At 42.8% G+C, this 17,461-nt stretch overlaps 1 protein-coding gene across 22 annotated transcripts in view; it reads left to right on the forward strand.

The window, feature by feature from the left end:
• RALGAPA2 (Ral GTPase activating protein catalytic subunit alpha 2) overlaps positions 1-17,461 on the forward strand; it is a 279,853-nt gene that overhangs the window by 149,133 nt on the left and 113,259 nt on the right. For all 22 annotated transcript variants that reach the window (XM_025264159.3, XM_025264145.3, XM_025264151.3 and 19 more), the window contains 5 exons: positions 1,661-1,789; positions 7,301-7,429; positions 8,496-8,554; positions 14,404-14,512; positions 16,587-16,697. In XM_025264159.3, coding sequence (XP_025119944.3) covers positions 1,661-1,789; positions 7,301-7,429; positions 8,496-8,554; positions 14,404-14,512; positions 16,587-16,697 — 537 coding nt within the window. The remainder of the gene's footprint in view (positions 1-1,660; positions 1,790-7,300; positions 7,430-8,495; positions 8,555-14,403; positions 14,513-16,586; positions 16,698-17,461) is intronic.

The following is a 17,461-nucleotide window of genomic DNA, read 5'->3' on the forward strand; positions in this document are numbered from 1 at the left end:
AGTTGTGAAGTAATTTGCCATATAAGAGTTTTAATAGAGTGGGCACTGCACAGTCATTTTTTAAAGACATAAACATAATGATTTGTAGACACTGAGTAAGCCGACTGTGTAAGGAAGAAACCATAGAAAAATGTTTTGTGAACACAGGAAAATTTTCTTTTACCATTACAAGTTTTTCACTGTGAGGTTATTTTTATTATAAAGGACTTAACCTGTTAGGATGTAGCACATTGCTGCTCCTTTACTCTAATTTAATCGAGTTAAATCGGGATTATCTTAAGGATTTTCAAATAGCCACCCTGAAATTTGAGGAAGGTTTGGGGGATGTTTTCTGGTGTGTTTTTCTTCTTACTCCTACTTTTGGGGACTAATTCTAGGCTATGTAACTGCAAGTCACATACCTGTAGCACTTCAGTACATTTGATGAATGCACTTGGCCTAGAACAGCATGAAAACAGTTTGTGGTTTTCTTACTAATCCTCTTTGCACACAAACACTCACACAGATGGCTTCAGAGATGTGGCCCAGCCGTGGATGGCAGGAATGCCGTCCAGAAGGGGAGCGGCGGTCTGCCATGGGCTGGAATGGGGTGTCAGTCTTAGAACAGAGCTGGCAGGCAGGGGCCAGCTGGCCACCCACCAGTGAGAAGCCTGGTGTCCGGGGGAGATCGTCCACTTGCTGTACCGGGCACAGCTGTCTCACCATCCACTTCTACCCAGAGCACTGCCCACCATGTGATCCATCCCAGCAGGCCCTCATACCCCCTCCACTCCCACTGTTTCACTCTTGCAGTCACAGTGAAGTTTCCATCTCTGCCGACTTGAGGAGTTTGTCATAGAATAGAGTGCTTTGACCTTCGTGAACTGAAGAAGTTGAGAATTGACAGCTGCTTGCAGGTTTCATATATTTATCTACTTCCGCACTCCTCAGATGGTAGAGTCCGCCTGCAATGCAGGAGACCCGGGTTCAATCCCTGGGTCAGGAAGATCCCCTGGAAGAGGGCATGGCAATCCACTCTAGTATTCTTGCCTGGTGAATCCCATGGACAGAGAAGACTGGGGGGCTACAGTCCATGAGGTCACATAGAGTCAGACACGACTGAGCAACTAACACACAGCACACACAAAGACTCCTGTAGCTCGTCCATGGAGCTTGCCTCTGCATGAAAAAGGCAGACGCGTCTGGTCCTAATGCCACGATTTAGATCTTAGACAAGTCATCCTACGAATGGTTTAGCATCTCCATTCTCTTCCCCATAAAATGAATATAGTAGCTCTGGACTAACTCATCTCCTAGAACCTTTCTCACTGAAAAAGTCCCATGAGTCTGTGTTCTCTTAGATAATCACACAGTAGCCTTATGTACCAGGCTTCCCTTGTGGCTCAGCCGTAAAGACTCCACCTGCAATACAGAAGTCACAGGAGACACAGATTCAGTCCCTGGGTTGCGGAGATCCGCTGGTGGAGGGCAAGGTGACCCACTCCAGTATTCTTGCTGGAAAAATGCCATGGACAGAGTAGCCTGGCGGGCTGCAGTCCATAGTGTTGTAAAAGGGTCAGACACAACTGAAACTGAGCCCAGTCATATGTACAGATGAACTGATGACTTTGGAATTGTGGTCTTGAAAGTTACAGTGATGTTTTCTTCTCTCCCCTTCTAGGATATCCTAAATACCATCATAAGGCACTGCCCGCCCCGCTTTTTCTCCCTGGGTTTGCCTGGCTTCTCCATGCTGGTGGGGGACTTCATCATGGCTGCTGGCAGGGTCCTCAGTGCAGACACGCTGGCGGTGAGTGTGACAATGCTCAACACCCGGCTCCCAGGAGGCTTCCCAGTGGCTAACAAGGTTCAGATTTCTCCACTCCTAACAGGTGTTGACTCATTAGTGCAACGTGAAACCGGGCTCTCGGGTAGATGCCCTGGCAGCTGATGTGTGAAATTGTAGGATAAGATGACACGCTGGTGGTGGAAAGGCGTTTCATCAAAAGGCCAGAGTGTGAGAAATCATATCCTCCCTAATATCTCAGCACATTTGCACGGTGAGAAGCAGGACTCGCCTCCTAGAATCTCATTAGCATTTTTCAGTAAATGGTGGCACAGACATGGACGTCTGTGGTCAAGGGAGAATCTTAAGTATACATACTCAATGAGGCTTTTTTCTGTTATTAAGTCTTAGTTATTGTAAATCTAATAGAAAATATGTTCTTAAAATATAAACTTAGAACTGTAAAATCTTTAAGCAATAAATTGATATGTATCTTTTTATTCATATGGCTTAAAACTCGGGCAGAATTCTTATACTAAAAAATTAGAAGCTAGTGGACTAAATGAGCATTAAGGGCTACAAAAAGAATTTATTTGTAACCTCAATGTTTACCTCCTAATACTGTTATTATTAGGGCAAGGTATTAATGCCTTTGAGTGAACACTCTTATCTGTTTTAAAGGCTTTCACATCTGTACTCTGTACACATCTGTGTTCTGTACGGCTGTTACCTGTCCAGACCCATTTTTCCCCTCTTCAAATGGCTTTCCTGGTGGCTCAGATGGTAAAGTGTCTGCTTGCAACGTGGGAGACCTGAGTTCGATCCCTAGGTCAGGAAGATCCCCTGGAGAAGGAAATGGCAACCCACTCCAGTACCCTTGCCTGGAAAATCCAATGGACAGAGGAGCCCTCTAGGCTACAGTCCATGGGGTTGCAGAGTTGGACATGGATTCAGTTCAAATGGTGTAAATAAATTAGTTTTAATGTTTGTCATGAACTGGTATTAAAATCAATGTGAGTATCCAGCTACCTAAGTTTTTTTTTTTTTTTAACACATTGTTACTTTTTCATTCTCCTTATTTCTTTTTCTCAGGGTAAATTCAAACTCCAGCCCTGGATTTTAAATTAAATTGTTTCTTAATACTTTGTATCACTGGTATTTCATGCTGGCACTTCCATGCAATTTTTCTTATAGGGATAAATTAAAAAGCAAAGGGAAGGGAAGAGAGATGAGAGCAGAAGGGAAGGATGAGTGGAAAGATGGAAGGAAATGTTGAATTTAACTTCTTTTGTAAAGATTCTGACAACTTTTCATACTTATTTCTGAAAAAGATTATAGGATAATCATTCGCTAAGAATCTCCTAATTTATTTTTAATCATTCAAATCAGCATTGAAAAATCTTTGGGAAAAAATGGAAAAACTTCAGAAAAAAAAAAAAAAGCATTGGAAAAAGAGGATAGAGGAAGGAAAATCATAGATTATTGAAATTTTATTTACTTGCTCTGAGAGTTTCCTGTGAAAATGCAGGTGCCCTTTCTAGGATTAATTTCATGCATGACAGTCATTCTCAGTGAAAGTTTATCTTTTGGCTAGATGAGTTATTAAAGTAGCCTTCCAAAACATTTTTTAAAGAGAAAGAGAGAAAATAGGAGAATGTGAATATAAGAGTTACATTGCATAAAGAGCCAGTACCTCTTTAAATTGCTTTGAATCACTGCAGCTTATTAATAACAGCTAAGATGGTGACTCAGTCGGTAAAGAATCCACATGCAATGCAGGAAACCTCCTTCAATTCAGGAGACGCAAGTTCGATCCCTGGCTTGGGAAGGTGCCCTGAAGAAGGAAATGGCACCCCACTCCAGTATTCTTGCCTGGAAAATCTCATGGACAGAGGAGCCTGGTGGGCTACAGTCCATGGGATAGCAAAGAGTTGGCCATGACTTAGCGGCTAAACCACCACCACCACGGCCTTAGTTTAAACTTGAGGTTTAAAATCATAAGGGAACCAGTGAGAGGTGTTTGGATGGGGCCACAGCTTCTCAGTCAAAATTTTGAGTTAACACAAGTCAGCTGTTCCCTCTGGAGGGCACAGAGGTGGAATGACACAGTGTCTTGAATTTGCTTTATTGAAAGTAGAACCTTTTTTTAAAGTTTGTTTTTTTTTTAATGGGCCATTTTTTAAGCCTTTATTGAATTTGTTACAATATTACTTCTGTTTTGGTATTTTGGGCCACAAGGCATGTGGGGTCTTAGCTCCCTGACCAGGGATCGAACCTGCACCCCCTGATTTGGAAGGCAGATTCCTTCTTTAAAATTAGTTTATTTCAATGGAGGATAATTACTTTACAGTATTGTGGTGATTTTTGCCATACATTGACATGAATCAGCCATGGGTGTACATGTGTCCCCTGGTCCCGAACCCCTCTCCCTATCCCATCCCTCTGGGTTGTCCCAGTGCCCTGGCTTTGAGTGCTCTGTTTCATGCATCGAACTTGGACTGGTCATCTGTTTCACATATGGTAATATACTTGTTTCAATGCTATTCTCTCAAATCATCCCACCCTCACTTTCTCCTACAGAGTCCAAAAGTCTGTTCTTTACATCTGTGTCTCTTTTGCTGTCCCGAATATAGGGTCGTTGTTAGCATCTTTCTAAATTCCATATACATGTGTTAATATACTGTATTGGTTTTTTTTCTTTCTGACTTACTTCACTCTGCATAATAGGCTCCAGTTTCATCCACTTAATTAGAACTGACTCAAATGTGTTCTTCTTAATAGCTGAGTAATATTCCATTGTGTATATGTACCACAACTTTCTTATCCATTTGTCTGCCGATGGACATCTAGGTTGTTTCCATGCTCTAGCTATTGTAAACAGTGCTGTGATGAACATTGGGGTACACGTGTCTCTTTCAATTCTGGTTTCCTCAGTGTGTATGCCCAGCAGTGGGATTGCTAAGTCATATGGAAGTTCTATTTCCAGTCTTTTAAGGAATCTCCACACTGTTCTCCATAGAGGCTATACTAGTTTGTATTCCTATCAAGAGTGTAAGAGGGTTCCCTTTTCTCCACACCCTCTCCAGCATTTATTGTTTGTAGACTTTTGGATCGCTGCCATTCTGACTGCGTGAGATGGTACCTCATTGTGGTTTTGATTTGCATTTCTCTGATAATGAGTGATGTTGAGCATCTTTTCATGTGTTTGTTAGCCATCTGTATGTCTTCTTTGGAGAAATGTCTATTTAGTTCTTTGGCCCATTTTTGATTGGGTCATTTATTTTTCTGATATTGAGCTGCATGAGCTGCTTGTATATTTTTGAGGTTAATTGTTGGTTAGTTGCTTCATTTGCTTTTATTTTCTCCCATTCTGAAGGCTTTCTTTTCCCCTTGCTTATAGTTTCCTTCATTGTATCAAAGTTTTTAATTTTAATTAGGTCCCATTTGTTTATTTTTGCTTTTATTTCCATTACTCTGGGAGGTGGGTCATAGAGGATCTTGCTCTGATTTATGTCAGAGTGTTCTGCCTGTGTTTTCCTCTAGGAGTTTTATAGTTTCTGGTCTTACATTTAGATCTTTAATCCATTTTGAGTTTGTTTTTGTGTATGGTGTTAGAAAGTGTTCTAGTCTCATTCTTTTACAAGTGGTTGACCAGTTTTCCCAGCACCACTTGTTAAAGAGATTGTCTTTTCTCCATTGTATATTTTTGTCCCCTTTGTCAAAGATAAGGTGTCCATAGGTGCGTGGATTTATCCCCGGGCTTTCTGTTTTCTTCCGTTGATCCATATTTCTGTCTTTGTGTCAGTACTGTACTGTCTTGATGACTGGAGCTTTGTAGTAGAGTCTGAGGTCAGGCAGGTTGATTCCTCCAGTTCCATTCTTCTTTCTCAAAATTGTTTTAGCTATTCAAGATTTTTTGTGTTTCCATACAAACTGTGAAATTATTTGTTCTAGTTCTATAAAAAATACCATTGGTAGCTTGATAGGGATTGCATTGAATCTATAGATTGCTTTGGGTAGTATACTCATTTTCACTGTATTGAATTCTTCTGATACATGAACATGGTATATTTTTCCATCTATTTGTGTCATCTTTGATTTCTTTCATCAGTGTTTTATAGTTTTCTATATATAGGTCTTTTGTTTCTTTAGGTAAATTTATTCATAAGTATTTTATTCTTTTCATTGCAATGGTGGATGGGATTGTCTCCTTAATTTCTCTTTCTGTTTTCTCATTGTTAGTGTATAGGAATGCAAGGGATATCTGTGTATTAATTTTATAACCTGTAACTTTACTATGTTCGTTGATTAGCTTTAGTAATTTTCTGGTGGTTTCTTTCGGGTTTTCTATGTAAAGGATCATGTCATCTGCAAACAGTGAGAGTTTTACTTCTTCTTTTCCATCTGGATTCCTTTTATTTCTTTTTCTTCTTTGATTGCTGTGGCTAAAAATTCCAAAATTATGTTGAATAGTAGTGGGGAGAGTGGGCACCCTTGTCTTGTTCCTGACTTTAGGGGAAATGCTTTCCATTTTTCACCATTGAGGATAATGTTTTCTTTGGATTTATCATAATTTTGGCTTTTATTATGTTGAGGTATGTTCCTTCTATGTGGAAGGCAGATTCTTTATCACTGGACAGCTAGGAAAGTCCCAAAAGTGGAAAGTTTTAAACAAATTTTAAATATTGAAATGGAAAAATGAAAAAGAAATGAATGAGGCAAGAGTGGTAACATCTTGAGTCTAGGTGTTGGGTCCATGGATATCACATTTTTTCCACTTTTGCATTTAGAAATTTTGTTAACATGAAAAAAGAGAAAAGTGAGGGCAGTACTGGAGGCAGGTGGCATCACGCAGTCACAGGACCCCATGGCGAGGCTGAGCCTGTTGGGGTGAGATGCCTTCTGGACCCCGAGCAGAGACGGCAGATATGTCGTCGGGTGTACAGATGTGGACTCAGGAAGGACGCCTGGGCTACAGAGAGGTGGTGGTGGAGAGCTAGCCACATGGAGGAGGCATTTAAAGCCTCAGGTCTGGATGTCCTGGAGAAGTGAGCATAGATCTAGGAAGGGAGACGGCCAAGAACTGGGCTCAGCACCCCGGAGTCCAGATCCTGAGAAATGAGGGGTTCGAGCACAGGGACCGTCAGGCCCCCTCTGCAATCCACTAAGGTGTCTGAGTGATGGAAGGGCTCTCCGGAGCACGGGAGCTGTTGGCCACATCCCCTGCCATGAGGGGTCAGGTGAGACCAGGCCTGGATGGTGACTGGTGTGGGTCTTGCCTTCTGGAGGTCGTGTAACAAGAAGCTGTGAGCTCCCTGACCGACTTCAGCAAATCTGAACATTTTGCTGTTAGTCGTTTAAAATCTTTGTATTTAAACATGCAGTAAAACAGTAAACATATAGTGACTTCATCCCCGAGACCATTGCCCCAGCAGAGCTGCCTGGAAGTCATGGAAAAGTAAAACATGTTGTCGCTTATCTAACGTTTCTAACAAAAAGGCCAGTGTGTGTCTCATTCCCCTTTCCTGTGTGCAGGCACCTCGTTCAGAAGCCCTCACCATTCTCGGGTCTCTGGTCTGCTTTCCGAACACCTACCGTGAGATTCCCCTGCGGCAGCCAGTACCTGAAGTTGCTGAAGTTGCCACGGGAGCAGAAGATGTCAAGGTACGTGATGCCGTGACGGAATCTCAGGTTAGCATCTTCTCACTCGAGCTGTGTGGTTCTGTGGTTCCCTCTTCCATTATTAAGCTCTGTGCTGCTTCTCCCTGCAAATTTTGCTCAGTCCTTTGGATGTATCAATAGCTGTTTTTTTTTTAGAACACTAGTTTTGTGGGATTAAATGAGCTAGATGCAGAGAGTGCTACAGTTATAACTGATAGGTTCTGTGGGTATTTTTTCTTAGATCTATTTATCATCCCTGTGGATCATAATTCTGTAATGAACCATTCTTTGTAATAATTTCATTAGTTTAATTAGGCTGCATTTGTGCATCAAATGAATTTATAAGATATAATTGAAATATTTAATCCCATTTTGGCCTGATTAAATACTACTAATATTTGAAGTTCTAAATTATTCCTTGGAGAATAAAGCTGATTTTTTTCCTCAGCTGAATTTGGGACAATCAAAGATGGCTTTGAAATCAATCAATCAATTTGTGTATCTATAGTACACATGAATAATATGTAATTCAGTGTACAGTATATAATCCAGGTAAAAAGAAAACTGAGATTTTTTTTTCCTATGCGTGTGTGCGTGCTCAGTCACTTTAGCCATGTCCAACTTTTTGCAACCCCATGGACTACAGCCCTCGGGGCTCCTCTGTCCGTGGGACTCCCCAGGCAAGAATGCTGGGGTGGGTTGCCATGTCCTCCTCCAGGGGATCTTCCTGACCCAGGGATCAAACCTGGATCTCTTGCATTCCAGGCAGAATCTTTACCTCTGAGCCACTGGGGAAGCCCAGAAAGAATCATTTGCTCTGCTCAGTTTTTGTCGTGCACACAGAAACGCTCTTCTTTAGTGGGCTTTAGATCCCGGGGAGCCCCTTCCCCATCTGAGACCACCATGCCGCTTCCCTAGGCCCTCTGGGTCCTTCCCCAGGTTTTCTTGATTGGGGACTCTGCCCCTCTCAGTCCTTCAATGGCCCCAGACTGCCTTAAAACATGGACAGAACATGTGGGAAGTCAACTACTAAGCAAGGTTTTTACTTTCCTTCATTTTGTGTTTTTAGCTCTGCCTCATAAGTATCTTACTGAAGAATGCCACAGAGGAACCAAGTGAGTGTGCAAGGTAAATATTGCGGAAAAGGTGAACTTGTTCAGAATTTTAAGATACACATTCGCGCGAACTCAGTGTTAAAAAATACTGTCTTTCCACTTTACTTTTAGACTAAGAAGTACAGTTCGAATTATGTGGGGGGAATCATTTATTACTTTTTATAAGAGGTGCCATTATTAAGTGAAAAGTGTAAAGTACAGAAGATTATGCTACCTGCTGTGTAATAAAAAGCAAGATTGTGAATATTTGGGTGTATTCCCAGATATTTTTAACATGGAAGAAAATGGAAAGATAAAACCAAAGCTTATAAAAACAATGTATGTATAGGCTAGTGATTCTTACTTGGCAGTGGTTTTGTGTCCCAGGAGACATTCAGCAACATCATTCACCACCATCATTCACCATCTGCTTGCCGATGATACTGAATTTATTTTCCTGGCTCCTTCTTCTAGCCTCTTATATATTCAGGTTTATATATGAAACTGCCTGCTTGAACCTCAACTTGGATGTCCCAATACATGTAAATTGAACACAGCCATAAGGGAAGCCTTGAGTCTGCTGTCTTCACCAGAGCCTCACTGTCTCGGCTGCATCTCAGTATTTGTCACCATCCTCTGCCCAGAAGCTTGAGAAAATCCTTGATTTCTCCTTTACCTGCTACATTCAAACCTTCAGCAAGTCTTGACAATACCATCTTTCCCTCTTTCCCTTTAGTATAGAAAGGCAAATTTCTGTCAAGCTAAATGTGGAAGAGAAATGTGAATAATATGGTCAGTCTTTCTTCAGTCCCATTCAGTTGCTCAGTCGTGTCCTACTCTTTGCAACCCCATGGACTACAGCATGCCAGGCTTCCCTGTCCATCACCAACTACCAGAGCTTACTCAAACTCATGTCCATCGAATTGGTAATGCCATCCAACCATCTCATCTTCTATAGTCCTCTTCTCCTCCTGCCTTCAATCTTTCCCAGCATCAGGGTCTTTTCAAATGAGTCAGTTCTTCACATCAGGTGGCCAAAGTATTGGAGCCTTAGCTTCAGCATCAGTCCTTCCAATGAATATTCAGGACTGATTTCCTTTAGGATTGACTGGCTGGATCTCCTTGCAATCCAAGGGACTCTCAAGAGTCTTCTTCAACACCACAGTTCAAAAGCATCAATTCTTTGGCGCTCAGCTTTCTTTATAGTCCAACTCTCACATCCATACATGACTACTGGAAAAACCATAGCTTTGATTAGATGAACCTTTGTTGGCAAAGTAATGTCTCTGCTTTTTAACATGCTGTCTAGGTTGATCATAGCTTGTCTTCCAAGGAGTAAGCATCTTTTAATTTCATGGCTGCAGTCACCATCTGCAGTGTTTTTGGAGCCCCCAAAAATAAAGTCTCTCACTGTTTCCATTTTTTCCCCATCTATTTGGCATGAAGTGATGGGACTGGCTGACTTCCCTGGTGGCTCAGACGGTAAAGCGTCTGTCTACAATGTGGGAGACCTGGGTCTGGACGCTGTGATCTTCGTTTTCTGAATGTTGAGTTTTAAGCCAACTTTTTCACTCTCCTCATTCACTTTCATCAAGAGGCTCTTTAGTTCTTCTTCGCTTTGTGCCATGAGGGTACTGTCATCTGCATATCTGAGATTATTGATATTTCTCCCAGCAATCTTGATTCCAGGTTGTGCTTCATCCAGCCCGGCATTTCAATTGATCTACTCTGCATGTAAGTTAAATGAGCAAGATGATAATATACAGCCTTGAAGTACGCCTTTCCCAATTTGGAACCAGTCTGTTGTTCCATGTCTGGTTCTAATTGTTGCTTCCTGACCTGCGTACAGATTTCTCAGGAGGCAGGTCAGGTGGTCTGGTATTCCCATCTCTTGAAGAATTTTCCATAATTTGTTGTGATTCACACAGTCAAAAGTTTTGGCATATTCAATAAAGCAGAAGTAGATGTTTTTCTGTAACTCTCTTGCTTTTTCGATGATCTGACCGACATTGGCAATTTGAACTCTGGTTCCTCTGCCTTTTCTAAATCAAGCTTGAACATCTGGAAGTTCGCGGTTCTTGTACTGTTGAAGCCTGGCTTGGAGAATTTTGAACATTGCTTTCTAGCATGTGAGATGAGTGCAATTATGCGGTAGTTTAAACATTCTTTGGCATTGCTTTTCTTTGGGATTGAAATGAAAACTGACCTTTTCCAGTCCTGTGGCCACTGCTGAGTTTTTTCAAATTTGCTGACATATTGAGTGCGGCACTTTCACAGCATCAGCTTTTAGGATTTGAAATAGCTCAACTGGAATTCCTTCACCTCCACTAGCTTTGTTCGTAGTAATGCTTCCTAAGGCCCGCTTGGCTTCACATTCCAGGATGTCTGGCTCTAGGTGACTGATCACACCATCATGGTTATCTGGGTTATGAAGATCTTTTTTGTATAGTTCTTCTGTGTATTCTTGCCTCCTCTTCTTAATATCTTCTGCTTCTTTAGGTCCATATCATTTCTGTGCTTTATTGTGCTCATCTTTGCAAGAAATGTTTCCCTGGTATCTCTAATTTTCTTGAAGAGCTCTCTAGTCTTTCCCATTCTGTTGTTTTCCTCTATTTCTTTCTATTGATCACTAAAGAAGGCTTTCTTATATCTCCTTGCTATTCTCAGGAACTCTGCATTCAAATGGGTATATCTTTCCTTTTCTCCTTTGCCTTTTGCTTCTCTTCTTTTCTCAGCTATTTGTAAGGCCTTCTCAGACAACCATTTTGCCTTTTTGCATTTGTTTTTCTTGGGGATGGTCTTGATCACTGCCTCCTGTACAATGTCATGAACCTCTGTCCATAGTTTTTCAGACACTCTGTCTATCAGATCTAATCCCTTGAATCTATTTCTCACTTCCACTGTATAATCATAAGGGATTTGATTTAGGTCAAACCTGAATGGTCTAATGGTTTTCTCTACTTTCTTCAATTTAAGTCTGAATTTGGCAATAAGGAGTTTATGATCTGAGCCACAGTCGACTCCCAGTCTTGTTTTTGCTGACTGTATAGAGCTTCTCCGTCTTTGGCTGCAAAGAATATAATCAATCTGATTTTGGTGTTGGCCATCTGGTGATGTCCATGTGTAGAGTCTTCTCTTGTGTTGTTGGAAAAGGGTGTTTGCTATGACCAGTGCGTTCTCTTGGCAAAACTCTGTTAGCCTTTGCCCTGCTTCATTTTGCACTCCAAGGCCAAATTTGCCTGTTACTCCAGGTGTTTCTTGACTTACTACTTTTGCATTGTAGTCCACTATAATGAAAAGGACATCTTTTTGCTGTGTTAGTTCTAGAAGATCTTGTAGGTCTTCATAGAACTATTCAACTTCAGCTTCTTTGGCATTACTGGTTGGGGCATAGGCTTGGATTACTGTGATGTTGAATGGTTTGCCTTGGAAACGAACAGAGATCATTCTGTCGTTTTTGACACTGCATCCAAGTACTGCATTTTGGACCGTTTTGTTGACTATTATGGCTACTCCATTTCTTCTAAAGGATTCTTGCCGCACAGTAGTAGATATAAAGGTCATCTGAGTTAAATTCACCCATTCTAGTCCATTTTAGTTCACTGATTTCTAAAATGTTGATATTCACTCTTGCCATCTCCAGTCTTTCTTAGTTGTGTGTAAAAGGAGTTAGGCAGTGAAATTAGAGCCATATAAGTGTAGAGAAGGAAGCAGACTAAAAATATGAGCAAGATTTCAAATAAATGGAGGAGAATTAAGAGAAAATATAGTTGTAATTGTGGGTGATAGTAATTCAGAAAAGTTAAGAAAAATAGTAAGGAGTTTCATTATATAAATCGGAGTGGGATGAGATGGCATGATAGCAAACAGTATTAAGAGAGTGTATTGGAATACAGATTGTGAGTAAGATGATACTGCCGTTAGCTTAAAAAAAGTCTCGGTAGACAAATCTTCACAATCACAAAGGACATCCTCAGGATACAGAGAACATGCGGAGTCACTACGCGTGTAAAAGAATAGGAAGATGCTAAATGGGGATGCTAAATGATGGATCTCAAAGCAAGAAAAGATCAGAAAGAGCTGTTAAAAATGAGTGTGGCTTAGAACTCAAGGCAGGTGAGTGTTGCTTAGGTTATAAAACCATTTTACAGGTCACTGTGTTCTCCATGGTGCAAGGCTAATAGTTACAGAGAAATGCAGGTGTTCCTAGAAATGAGAGATCTCTGCTCTTAGCAAATTACATTTAACAAGTAGGTTAATGGGTCATTAAAAAAAAGAATACACACACACATACATATGTACACACATGCATGCAAAGGAAAAACAGCTCTTAAAAGGGTAAAAATATGATGTGGGGCATAATTCCAAGTTGTATAGATTGTAGGGAGTTGAACAATCAGAGTCTGAGTTAGGCCAAGGGAAGATAAAGAGGCTTGGGGTAGAATGTAGAATACCTGGGGAAGGCTGCAAAGTGAGATGCAAAGTACAGTTTCCAGACTGAGAATAGGTGTAGGAATTAGGCAGGAGGAGAAAGAGATGTAGACAGTTCTAGATCATCAGGAAAGCATGGAGCTCCTGTCTAATGCTGGCACCTGAGAAACAAGAAAGGCCCAGCACACACCTTGTAACCAATGGAAAAGCACAGCTTTTACCCAGCGGCAGAAGGTGACATGTTTGTCAAGGGGTATTTTAATTCATTTGTTCTGAAGCACTTAGTCATTCTGATCAGAAGAGGCGAGAAGCTAGTGAAGTGCAGTGGTTTTAAAACCTCAAAATAGATGGATTTTAATTGCTGAATTATTTTGAGCACACAAGAGCACTCAGTACGCAGGGCCAGGGACTGTGTCAGATTTGGTTGGCACTGGGTATGGCCTCTTACTGCAGAGAGCAGCATACACGCATTCCAGCAAGCTTCTGGTTCCAAGTAGAGGTTTGGAGCCCCTTTTTGTTCAGAAAGTGAGCAGGTTGGTGGGGGGGCAGGTGTTGGCTCAAGCATTTAAATTTCATATATGTGCCTTCAGGAAACATTAAGAGAAATATGACTTTTTGATCATTGTAAAAGATAGTGAAAGTGAAGTCATGTCCAACTCTGTGACCCCATGACTGTAGCCCACCAGGCTCCTCCGCCCATGGGATTCTCCAGGCAAGAATACTGGAGTGGGTTGCCATTTCCTTCTCCAGGACATCTTCCCGACCCAGGGATCGAACCCAGGTCTCCCGCATTGCAGGCAGATGCTTTAACCTCTGAGCCACCAGGGAAGCCCCAAAAGAGTTGTCGGCCTCCTGGGCACCCAAGAGAGTGGCCTGTATCAATTCCAAAGAGAATTATTGCCCAGTCTTGTTTATAATTGAGAAAGGTAATTTTTAAAGGACTATGCAGCTTAAAGAATATAGTGTCTTAACACATTGTTTAAGAGAAGTAACAGTGAAACTTAACTTTGAAAGTTGTATCAGGTATTCTTTACGATGAAATACAGGATTTGTCTCCTGTTTGTGGTAGGTGTTGTGTATTTTATTGTATGGAAAGTAATTATAAACTCGATTTCCAACAGTTTTCTAAGATTCATGTTTTTGATTCTTCCTCAAAAATATTCTGAAACAGTAAAATGTGATACAAAAATTAGTTTCAGCAAAAATAAGTGGTACATGTGTTGTGACAATCCACAGAAAATACACTGTGTATTTCATTCAATATTTAATTACTAACCAGAAAACCAGTCTGTTGAGGATACCTTATCTTTTTTTCTCAAGAAGACCTTTTGTTAATGTAGCTACAACTTTTGTGTCTTTGTAAACAAGGTTTAAAATATCTTGTCATTGACAAATACCAAGAAAATGCATCTCTTCACAAGGGTTTTCTTCCTTTTTCGTCTTTTCCAAAAGGTGCATTGCCATCTGCTCCCTCGGGATCTGGATCTGTGAGGAGCTGGCACAGGGCACTAGCCACCCTCAGCTGCAAGAGGCCATCAACGTGATTGGTGTCACTTTGAAGGTACTGCCAGTTCATCGTGTGTATTTGACATCGAGTGCCTCAGATAGTCAACCTGTTGTAGGTTGAATTAGCACCATCCCTATTTCCCCCTATGTTACAGAGGGTTTTGATGCAAAAATTCTTTCTCTGAAAGCCATGTGGAACATTCTGTGAGGGTCCTGGGTGGGGCTGCCAATGGCTGCTTCCCCCAGGTGGCTGCCTTCTGGCCATCTGCTGCCTGAGCTTCGGGGAAACTGGCCCAGGGCTGGGCACCCATGACCACTGATGAGAGGGTCAGGGATGCATTTCATCCCCATGTCCCGCCGCCCTCCGCCTACTGGCAACACCATCCCCCTTGAAGGCCCCCGTAACCTTAGTGCCTGGCATCCTGGGCCTGCCGCCTGGAAGGAAACTGTCCCACTTGTCCCTGCTCAGGTCAGCAGAGCACCCCTCAGCGGCTTCTCTCTGCTGTCCGCCCCCCGTCTCTCACACCTCTCCGTGCTTGTAGCTTGTCTTGTCTGCTGTGTCCCTCACTTCACCTTCGTCACCTTGTCTGTCTCTGGCTGAGATGACAGAGCTACGCCTGCATTGTTTCTACCGTGTGACTTGCCCAGTGGGAGGCAACAGGGCCGCCCCGGGGCCTGCTCTCCCCACGTTCCATTGCGCCCTCAGACCCCTCATTGGGCTGTGTGGCGCATTAGGAATATGATGGAGAACAAGATGCAGGAAGATAGACACACAGAACTAGCAAACACACAGAAAGGATTGGCTCTTAGCCCTTAAGGCCGTATAGAAGTTTCTGCGGGGGAGGAAGAGGAAACAGAAGAGCTGGAAGGGGTGGGCTTGGTGGCATCATGGAGAGATGACATCTCTGGCTGTGACCTGCAAGACATGGCAGCACCTGCCGAATGCAGACCTGGGGGCCCAGTGTCCTGGACAGAGCAAGGAGCAGGTGCAAAGGCCCTGGGGCAGAAATAAGCCAGAGTATTGAGGAGTGGACAGAGGCCGTGAGGGTCAGGTGGCGGGAGGCGTGGGTGGCCAGACGAGGCCATGGAGCCCCTTGGGGCCAGGTGCTCTCAACCAAGTTTTCTTGTGCCTATCAGGAGAGGGCAGTCAGTACTTGTTGTGCAGAAGCTGAACCGGTCACCTTTCCCTTCTCATCCTGTGCTTTGTCACTGAGGTGCTTGACTTCTCTGGTTATTTCTGTGGCCCTCTGGTCAGCTGATGTCTGCTTTGTGCAGCCAGGCACTCCTGGCTTGGAAGTAGCTGAGAGGCAAATCCAAAGGTCTCCCTGGACAGGACACAGATTTAGTGACGAACCTTTCTGCCCTGGCTCATGGGGTGTGGCTACCTTGCAGCCCAGGGTCTGACCAGGGAAGGATCAATAGGGGTCCTCGTACCTCCCACGCACCCCCCAGTCCATGGGCCCTGCGGGAATTGCCCCTTCACTCTGCCATCTTCTAAGAGACTGAGATATCTAGAGAACTGTGAACACCTGCCAGACACAGAAAACAGACTCAATAATTGAATTTGCAATAACTTTGGATTACGTCCTCCTACTTCCACATTTTTCACATTTCTTAGAATGCTATCTGTGCAGGTTAAGCTTAATTTCATAGGACAGAAAGTCTTTTGATCAATCCTTGTTTCTCCAAGTGTAAAATGAAGATAACATCCACCTTACGGAGTTGTTAATGAAGAGTTATCAAGGTGAAAATGAGAAAAATTCTTGTAAGAGGTTCAGCACACTGGGGCTACTCAATAACGTACTGCATTTCAATTTCCTCCGGTCGTCAAAACTATCATTTGTGTGATCTGGATAAGACAGTTGAATTTATGGTTTTAATTTCCAAATGATTAAACGTTTCTGCAGAGTGTTACGTAGATTAACACAACTCATGTAGACAGAAGGCAGTTAACAGGGTGGTGACCATGTACAAACTGGTGATAAGATACACTTTTCAGATATTTAATGCAGAACAAGGACATGGGTCCCCAGAGGGAACTGAAAAGAAATCCTCGTAGTGTCCTTCTTTAGGAATGCCGCACATGTGAAGTGAGGTTATTTAGCGTGGGGTTTTGTTTCCTTTTCTAGTTTCCTAACAAAATTGTGGCCCAGGTAGCCTGTGACGTGCTCCAGCTGCTAGTCTCCTACTGGGAAAAGCTTCAGATGTTTGAAACCTCCTTGCCTCGGAAAATTGCAGAAGTAAGTCTTTTCTTCCGCCATAATGCTCAAACATCAGCGTTTCCTCTTTTTATTACATTTGATATTTAATGAATTCTAGATACTCCAATAATTGTTGGAGCACTGACTGTTAAACTGCCATGTGAGTCACCCATTTTCAGAGTAAATTACGCTGGCCCTTCTCAGCTGCGATTTCAGGCACCAAGTAAGAAGCCACCAGTGTTCCAGGGCAGGCTCACACTTGGGGAGTTTGAAAGGCAGACACGACCACAACAAAGAGACCTTTTGTCGACTGGGCTTCATTCATCCAGAGTAATTTGGATGGTGCCAACAAGGAGTAGGCAGCTGGTCGTGATGCCCTGTGTGCGGGGGCTGGGGGAGGGGGGCTTTCCCAGAGCGAAGGCCTGGGCTGTGCGTTCTGCCACCAGCATGATTGCCCAGCTGTAATGAGCTTACCACTGTCGTACCCTTGGGGTGGGATGGGGGGAGTGGGTCGCTGGTGGAGGACGGGGCAGAAGGAACAGGAAGATTGCCTTCAACAATGAGACCCTGGAGGTCAGTGGCATGAGAGGGTACTATCTTGCAGGAAGTAGGTACCCTCACCCTGCACGAGCTGGGTGCTAAGGCTCATCCCTTCTTTAAACAAGCCCTTGTTCCATACACACCCAGTGGAGAAAGAGGAAGTAAGGTGATTTACTTTTTCTTAACCCTGAACAAATGTCACCCATGAGGTCACTTTGTTCTCTCAGATACATCAGAAATCACAGGTGATCTTCGACCTCAGG

The sequence above is a fragment of the Bubalus bubalis genome, chromosome 14, assembly GCF_019923935.1.
Source record: "Bubalus bubalis isolate 160015118507 breed Murrah chromosome 14, NDDB_SH_1, whole genome shotgun sequence".
NCBI lineage: Eukaryota > Metazoa > Chordata > Mammalia > Artiodactyla > Bovidae > Bubalus > Bubalus bubalis.